The 9,432-nt window shown below is 42.8% G+C and overlaps 1 protein-coding gene across 1 annotated transcript in view; it reads left to right on the forward strand.

Annotated features, from left to right (window-relative positions):
• The first annotated feature begins 231 nt into the window (after window positions 1–231).
• Window positions 232–9,432, forward strand: part of runx2b (RUNX family transcription factor 2b) — a 61,248-nt gene continuing 52,047 nt past the window's right edge. The window contains 2 exon segments of the mRNA XM_080452522.1: window positions 232–905; window positions 1,145–1,271. Of these exon segments, the coding sequence (XP_080308648.1) occupies window positions 1,214–1,271 (58 nt within the window). The 5' untranslated portion in view covers window positions 232–905; window positions 1,145–1,213.

Below are 9,432 nucleotides of genomic sequence, written 5' to 3' on the forward strand. Positions count from 1 at the left end.
TCTCTCTCTCTCTCTCGGCTACAAGCCTGCACGCACACACACAAACTCCCTCTGTCTCTTTCTCACGCACACGCACACAAACACACACATACACACGTGCGTGCGCTTACTCACGGCGCACAGTCACACAGACTGCGCCAGCTATTCGCTCCTCGCTCACACCCTCAAATCTTACCAAGCTCTCCCAGCTCAGAGCACCATCCAGCTTAAAGGAAGAGCGAGAGAGAGAGAGAGCGGCAGCTCTGACAGACAGAGAGAGAGAGAGAGAGAGGGAGAGAGAGGGAGTAAGTAAGTGAGAAGGGGGGAATGAAAGAGTGAAGGGAGGTAGAGAGGCAGAGAGATCGCTGCTCCCCATATGCTGAGGAGGCTGAGGGAGGGTTGTCACGCCGGCCCCCCTCTGAAGGCTCCTGACTCATGGGAGCCTCATACCCCCCCTCCCCACCCCACCCCACCCCAGAGAGGCTGGAAGAGCTGCTGCACCACGCGTAGAGGCAAGAGAGAGAAGGAGGGAGCCAGAAGAGAAGAGGAGTGGAGTGGAGAGGAGAGGAGAGGAGAAGAGTGGAGAGAAAAGAGGGGAAGAAGGAGGGGAGAGGAAAAACAGAGGAGAGAGAAGAAGAGGGAAGTAAGCCACAACGGTAGGCTGTCCCACTCGACTGTTGTGTTGCTGTGTGATGACGTGGTGGGCCATGTGACCAGGGCTCTCCAGTGACAGCACATGGAGGGCAGGAAAGAGACGAGTTTTAAAGCTGGTGCCTGTTGGGTTGTGTGAGGGCTCCGCTCGCCTCCCAAACAACCACAGAACCACAGACGTGCGGCTCGGAGGTTTGGTGTTTTGAGGGCGACCCCGGAGTGTAAATGGTTAATCGTCGCGGGCCGGCACCAGTCACAAGGACGGCGCTAAGCGAGTAAGTACGCTCCAACCACACTCGCCAAGTCCGACACCATCTGATCCATCCGCAGACGCGATATTTGCCTCTTCATAGTTTTTTTTTTTCCTTATAAAACCAGACCTGGTTGTTACTTGTGGTCTTCCAAATAGTTGATACGAAAAAGCATTTCTTGTGGATGGGTTTTGCCTTTTTTTTTCTGCCTTTTTTTTTCCTCCAAAAGCATCTCCATGACATGCTGCGTGCTCTTGGTTTAGGACGTGTCAAGGGTCACGGAAACCACAGAGGAACGAAAGTTGGGTTCGCCACTGCAACCAGAAGCAACTATGGCATCAAACAGCCTTTTCAGCACAGTGACACCATGTCAACAGAACTTCTTCTGGGGTGAGTACAGCCTGCTTGACTGATTGCTGTCCTGGGGTTATTGTGTCAGGTGGCGGGGCTGAGGGCTCGAGTCGCGGACACCGCTTCACGTATGGTCCTGAGGTTTGGGCGTTGAAGGTTCGGGGGTCCAGGGGTTGAGGATTTTGGAGGCATATCGAGGGTTTTTGGAGGGTTTGGGTCCAGCGGAGTGGAGGGGATCAGCTAAGGTTATTGAAGACCCTAGTTATCAACAAAAGGGTTTGTGGTGCGAGAACGACCCAACTATACAGTATCATCAAGGGTTTTGTGGTGCTCAAATCTAGAAGGGGGGAAAAAAAGCTCTCTCCGCATTTAGAGATCCCAGTATTTACTCTGCGTATTGTTTATAAATATTTCTGAGAAGGGTGTAGATGACATGTTGTGCAACACAGCCCTGCATTTACAAAGCGATGCCATTGCGGAACCGAAAACAAAAGCACGGGTGATATTTCTGACAAACGTAAACAGTCGCTGTACAACACAGTTTACAGTTGAGCATTGAAACAAGATGTGGGATTAGAGGGTTGTTTGGCCCCAAGAGCTTGTGTTGGGTGTCTGTGTTGGGTCTGCATGCGTAGGCCGGGAGTATTGATTAGTCAGCCCACAGAAGGTCTAACTGAACTTGTTGAACTTGTCCATCCATACAGGCCGTTTTTAAGCATCGATGTCTTAGAATTTCTACCCTATTTAGAAACCTCTAAGAACATTTATCATCAATAAAATAAGAAATGTACACAGTTAAGGTTCCTTGTTCAAGAAACGAGAAGTCACAGTATGTGTAAGAGGAGTTTTGTCTTTTCAGTCAAAGTCATAGAGTTTTAACACTTTTATACTAAAATTATACTAAAATAGTCTTTGCAAATTATTGGAAAAGTAAAAAAAACTAAAGTTTGATATTCACAACTCACAAACAGATACATATTATCTATAGCCTTGAAATGTGTGCATATATTGATGACATATGAACTACGGGTGGCACAGAAATTATATTTTGAATGAGTTTGTTTTAAATCATTGCAATCATTTTTGGATAAAGCTTTCCTAGAACACCAACACATATTTCACTCATATAAGAATTTATTATTATTGTTATTATTATTATTATTCCATTGATTTACACTATACATTTGCATCACTTTAAGCTTTTGCCACATATTTCACAGAGCCCACATTCAAGGTCCTGCTACTATTTGGCACACCAAGTGAATACACACATATATACATATATATATATATATATATATATATATATATATATATATATATATATATATATATATATATATATATATATATATATATATATATATATATATATATATACACACACACACTGTGCATACTGTACTGTATATATAGTCCCAGTTTTGCGTCTGTATATTCTATTGTGACAACTTATTTACACTGGCTAATTTGATAATCCATACACTGAATCACAACAAGAATTAATGCTGCTCTACATTTACCAGACAGACTTTTTCTAAATTCATATAGAAACATTTTGGTTCCTTCATTCTTCGAGAGAGAGACATAGAAAGAGAGAGAGAGAGTGTTGTGCGTGTGTGTGCGTGTGTGTGTGTGTGTGTGTGTGTGTGTGTGTGTGTGTGTGTGTGTGTGTGTGTGTGTGTGTGTGTGTGTGTGTGTGTGCGTGCGCGTGCGCGTGCGCGTGCGTGTGCGTGTGAGTGTGAGTGTGAGTGTGAGTGTGAGACAGACAGACAGACAGACAGACAGACAGACAGACAGACAGACAGACAGACAGACAGACAGACAGACAGACAGACAGACAGACAGACAGACAGACAGACAGACAGACAGACAGACAGACAGACAGACAGACAGACAGACAGACAGACAGACAGACAGACAGACAGACAGACAGACAGACAGACAGACAGACAGACAGACAGACAGACAGAGAGAGGCGCTCAATTTAATAGATTCCCCTCGCACTCCGGCCCATATCCTCCGCTCCTCTGTCCAAATCAAATGTTTAAAAGATGTTTTTAAGAAGTCGTGGGGAAACTGCTCCGTGGTCAGACACACAGCTGCACTCGACTCGCCTCCCCGGCTCTACAGAAGCGCGGCCGCCTAATGCGCTCTGAAAGCCAAGGGGAGGGAGAGCTACTTCTACCAATCACCACCGCCTATTACCACGTTAACCTCTGACCTCTCGGTGCGTCTCTCGGGGTCGGACCGCGGGAGAACACGGAGAGGACCGGTGCCGCAGGAAATTGAAAGCATGCTGTAGTACAAGGCAGAGGAAGAGAGGTACTATAGAGGCAGATGTGTGGCAATGCTCAGGATGGGAGATTGTGCCTGAGAGACGAGGTGACGAATGATCAATGAGTTGTTGATTGGCATCATGATAATCACTGATGAATCCATGTTAGGAATTGGGGCTGTCTCGGTTGACGAAGATCTGGCTGTAAGGTCTGTGAAGGCAATTAAACACATTCTGTTGAGCCCTTTACGAACGTCCGTATTCTGAAAATTTTATAAGACCTCTGTAATTTCTCTTCTGTTTATATTTTGAGATACTGTAGAACTTAGCGATCCGCTAACCTTGGCAACCTCAACTTTTATATTTTCCTTTTGGTCAGTGGAGGTATTGAGATTGGCCGAGAGATTTACAGAGTTACGTTTGATTAAGTTTTATTAAATTGAATTGGATTTGAATACAAAGTCCGATTTAAGCCTTAAGAAAGCCACCCGAACGTGCAAAGTTTTATCTGTGCCGCTTGAATTACACGGGCTGAATTTAATTCAGTTCATTGTTGTTTCTCCACATTTTATATATTTTTTTCCCCTATTACAATAAAAAGATGGTTTAACTTAAGGTCAGGTCATGCTTTGTGATTTTTGTTTTCGGTTTTGGAGTGCTTCTTGTTTTTTTGTGTACCTTGTTTCCCAGCAAGGAGATCGCCAGTTAGAAAATATTGTTGTGCTGCTTACAAAGCAGCTCACTCCAATTCCCGCGGTCTGTGTTTTGAGGGACATTTTTAATTTAGGCCTGAGTGTAAATTCCCAGTGATAAATCAAGCAGACTTGAGACAGAGAGAGAGAGAGAGAGAGAGAGAGAGAGAGAGAGATGGAGAGAGAGGTGGAGAGAGAGTTGGAGAGAGAGAGATGGAGAGAGAGGTGGAGAGAGAGAGAGATGGAGGGAAAGAGAGAGGGCAAACACTCCTATTGAGAAAAGGCCTCATTAAAATTTGTCTTGGCATTTACATCAAGCAATTTGGATTTAATTGCCTCGAATACATTTTTTATAACTTCTCACACTGGCAGATGGAGAGAGGGCGGAATAATCTTCAACATGTGTGGCACCCACCCAACCACCATGCCTCTCCGGGGAACACTTTAGTGCCTATTTACTATATTACAAACTTAATTACATGTAGACAATTAAGTCATGGGAGCAATTATCATTTAGTGAAGTTGTGCATGCAAGAAAAATATAAAAACAAATCTGAAAAAGAAAACAAGCTTACACAGACGAACACTGAGATCATCAAAAGAAAGCTGGACGACGTGGGCAAATATCAGAAGACTCGGGGGCGGAAAAGTTCCCCACCCCCACCACCAAAAAGAAAATCTCCCAATAATTTGCAGGGAAACCCTATATGTACTTGAGAAAGGCGGCTTCTGTTGCATAAGCGCTGCCTTCAGATCTAACCACAGGCCTGCGTCTCGGAGACGCAAGGAGACATCTTAAAAAGCCAACCAGACAAATCCTCCTTCCCTCCCCTCTCCTCTCCTTTCCCAACCCAACCCTGCTCCCCCGGCATAAGGAGAGACATGAAGCCCAGTCATCATCAATAGGTAATTTGACCAACGAAAAAAGAAGTCAGCGTTTCGGGGGGTTGGGGGGTTCACTGGCTGCTACTGTGCGGGGAAGACTCTCCTCCTTAACTCCAAGCTCAAAGGAACCCCATTTAGCACTGCTTAATTGTACCTCTGAGGCAAACATGTTATTCAATCCCAGCAGGCTCACTGATGGAGCAAAATTGTGTCTGTGTGTGTGTGTGTGATTGTTTGGGATGTCTATGGTGGTGGAGGCACCAGCGTATTAGAACCTATTAGTGCCAGTGGTTTATATTACTCCATTTCAAGGCTGGAGGTAATCAGGGAGGTGTAGACTGTTCATGTGACAAGAGATAGATTAATTTGTCTGTATTCTCAGTTGTCTATGGCAGTGAATGGTGCGGTTGATTGTGGCCTGAAATGTGGCCTGAGGCAGTTATTAAAACTTAAACGTGTGTGGAATGGGAACACTGTAACCTGTGACTGCAGTGGCACGAAACGTTGCTTGCTATAAATGTTGTGAAAGTTGCGGAGGGTGTGTTTGTTTGTTTGTGTGTGTGCATGCGTGTGTTTTTGGTGTGAATGCTTGCATGTCTATGATTAGGAAATGTCTTTAAAAAGGACATTTACCCTGGTTTTCTTTTTTACATTTTGCACCTCTCATCTATTCCACCTTTCATCATTATATATAAAAGGGTGGGGAAGAACAGCTGGTGTACCTGTTGAGAAACTAACTGTCTGACTACTGAATACTGAAAGATCGACTGATTAGAATGAAAACACCACCATAATACATCCAGGACCATAATTAATTGGTGTCTAACAAGCGCTCCAGAAGCATAAAGAACAGGGAATGTTGTGTTCCCCAGGCAGTAGTGAGATGTTTTCACCCCTAGACTGATGTCTGACGTGCTTTGTTGTCATCTCCAGATCACTCAGCCACCGACTCCCAGCCATTGATTCATATTCGTTCTCCGTGTCTCATCATGCCAAACAAAGCATGGAGGAGTTATTGAAGTTATTGTGGGAGAGCATAAAGAGAGGACTTACAACAGGGTGAGATTACGTGCTCCCCTGTAACACGAGGACTGCAACAGCAAACAGAGAGTACAAAGTAAATACACCCCAAGGCACTGTTGTGTAGCTATTATTTATGTACAGAAGCTATTATCCGCATGCTTGCTGGCGAATCACAATGTTACAATGGGGATGCCAATTGCTACCATGTACCTTACTGTAAAGTTTGATTTGCCAGATCATACCCACCCATGCAAGAACTATCTTTTCAAAGTGATAATAATCTCTAAATGTGATCTGTGTTTTTCAGTAGCTCTCTCTTCATGTGTTAATGTGAACAATCTATGCCTGTTGCTTAATTCAAACAAAAACTAATGTTAAACCGAACAGCGCCTTTTTAGTCAAATTAAAGTCACTTTCACAAACTGTATTCCAATAATTATAATACTTCTACAAACTTTGACGTGGTCTGTATCCCTGATTTTTAATACACCATAATTACTGAGTAGCTTAATGCCAGTTGCATTAGCCTATGAGACTTTTAATGCTTTGCTGTGCTATTTTCACACTTTACAAGAGCCTGCAGCCCTTCATCCATTTCAATTGCATCACGCTGGGTGAATTACAGTGATCCGATATAAGTCCTTGGAGAGGAAGTAACTACCTAACACTTTGAAAATTGGTCTATCTTGGAAGCCATTCCCCCATAATGAAACAGAACACCAGTGTTATATCCCTGACTCGTATACTTACCTCACACAGCTACGTTTCTGTCCAGTGTATCTAATGTTCACCCAAATATGCATTTTTCTCCCGTTTTGGCCATCCACTTTATATTCTGTTATATATGTCATTCATGTAACATTATCTGATTTATCTTATCCGTAGCCAGGAATCTTACAACCAGAGAGCAACTAGGGTTTGCTTTGGTATGTAACATCAGACAGGAGATGAACACATTTGGAGACTTTTAGGCAGACGTTCTTGAAAGTGTGTACCATTCTTTAAAACTCATACGTGAGAGGAAAGGCCCAGAACGGCCCAGCCTCCACAGGCGTGATACATGTTTCTATAAGGGGGAAATATGGAGTGCGAAGCAAGACTCCCGAATGTTTGGGTTCAGCCCTGTAACGATGTGAGCTTGAGTGCAGTCGCGGCACCTACACAAGGCCTTACCTGTTCTGTCTCTCTGCACCAGGGAGAGGGCAGGTTTTTCCCCCTTGTTAGTCTAAGGAATGTGGGATCCCCCGTATATACAGCGTGTGTGTGTGTATATATGGTATGTATATATATATATATATATATGTATATGTCATATACATATACATATACATATACATATACATATACATATACATATACATATATATATATATTTCTAGTAGTTTGATATTAACACATTGACTGCCAGAGTTTATTCATAGTGTACTCACCCCTGTGCCAGCAATTTGCGTGTTTTTTTATTTTTTTATTTTGTAATTTTTAATTCAAATAAATTGTCTGACTGCGGTTTTAAACACATATGACAGTTCTACCAGCAGAGAGCAGAAAATAGACACCTTGATCACCTCGCTGACTCGCTCGCCCCCCCCCTAAACAGGCTCAAACAGTCAATACGTCATAACCGGAAATGACGTTTTCAACAATCGCTGATCGGCCTTAAGTACGATGTGATACACGACGACGATCACTGTTCCTCACCCGGACTAAAGAAAGTAGAAGTGGAGCCCTCCGTTCGTTTTTTATACCGTGTGAAAAACCGTGTTTTTCCCTATTCTGGCCGAAAATGACCGGGGAATAAAATGAGAACCGGAAACGGAATCTGCGTCATGAAACCGGATCCCGGTGTGTGTGAAGTAAGTGGAAAACGAAACCTATGATGAAAAATAAACAGAACAGCGCGATCACAGATTAAACAATGAAAATTCCAAAGAACGAGTTAACTCGTTCTTCAGAATTGCGGCACGCAAGCGATGGATTTGAAAAACGAATTAACTCGATCTAGGCAATCAATGTTAACATGATTTTTCATTATTGAGAAAGAAAATGGTATATCCATAATTTAAATTTAAAGTAGCCTTTATTTCTAAACACAGAAGATAGGGGATGTACATTTTTTCCCCCGCTTTAAGATTTCATTTTGACTCAAAATTCTGATCCACACAGGTACAGGGGTCAGCCCTTGGTAAAAAAAAAAAGTCTAAGTGGGCCCTCTATGTAAACAACAACAACAACAACAACAAAATAAGATTGAGCATCAGAGAAGAACTTCTCAGATGCTGTAAGTGGGCCCTAAACAACTACAACAACAACAAAAGAGATGGAAACAGTCTAAAAACTACCAGCAGCATCTTACATCAGTGTAGATGATGGAACTGGGTCTACTGTAGCCGCTCCAGTGTCTATGGAAATAGGCTATAAGACAATTATAAGACAATAAAATACAATTACATTTCTGTAGTGATTTTATGATTGTCGTTTACTGTCTATAAATAGCAAATTATGGAAACCCTTACAGCAGCACACTGCATGTAAAATAATGCCATGTAGCCTGGGCTAGTAGGCCTACTTATAAATTATATAGTGGCCTATAATACGCTAGCCTATTTAATATAGCTACAATCCTAGGCCTACCAACAATAGCTTCTTCACAACCACCACCGCCACCATCATCATCATCATAACCATTTTTATGTTGGTGTGGCCATCAAAACATTTAGTAGAAGGTGGTAAATTAAATAACAAAACACTGCTACAGCTATGATAAACCATGGTGTTACTGTAATAGTAAGTTGTCAGTAAGGGAAATTAGCCACTGACTGAAACTAAATAAATATTAGGTTACCAAAGACAAATATCATAACTCAAGGCTTTGCTGCACCCAAGCTTGTTTATTTTTCACCTAGCTTGCATGATGCACCAGCACTTCTCAGACACTTTATGCCTTGAAACGCAAACGTCATTTTGGTTACACAAAAGAACCAAACCTGTTGGTTTTAGCATGACTTCCTTCCTTTCTCTTTCTCCTTTCGTTTTTCTGCCGCAGCTTTTTCAGCATTAAAAGACACCTTTTGTAACACAAAACCGTTGACTTTGACTGAGGGGGGGAAATGCCGCATGATGAGTCATCATGATGAGCGCGCATGAAGAACAACGCACGAGAGTCGCTTGTTGCCACAAAGAACAGAACTACAAGTTACCCCTTTTCCTTGTGTCAAGCGACACCGTCGTACTGCGGAATTTAACTCAATATAACTCTTAACTCAAGTCGTACGGTTTCTCGTGAGTGTGACAATGATCAATAGGCGGTTGGAGCTGTCAGCCT

Source organism: Gymnoscopelus braueri, assembly GCF_963280865.1.
Source record: "Gymnoscopelus braueri genome assembly, chromosome: 16".
NCBI classification, from domain to species: domain Eukaryota; kingdom Metazoa; phylum Chordata; class Actinopteri; order Myctophiformes; family Myctophidae; genus Gymnoscopelus; species Gymnoscopelus braueri.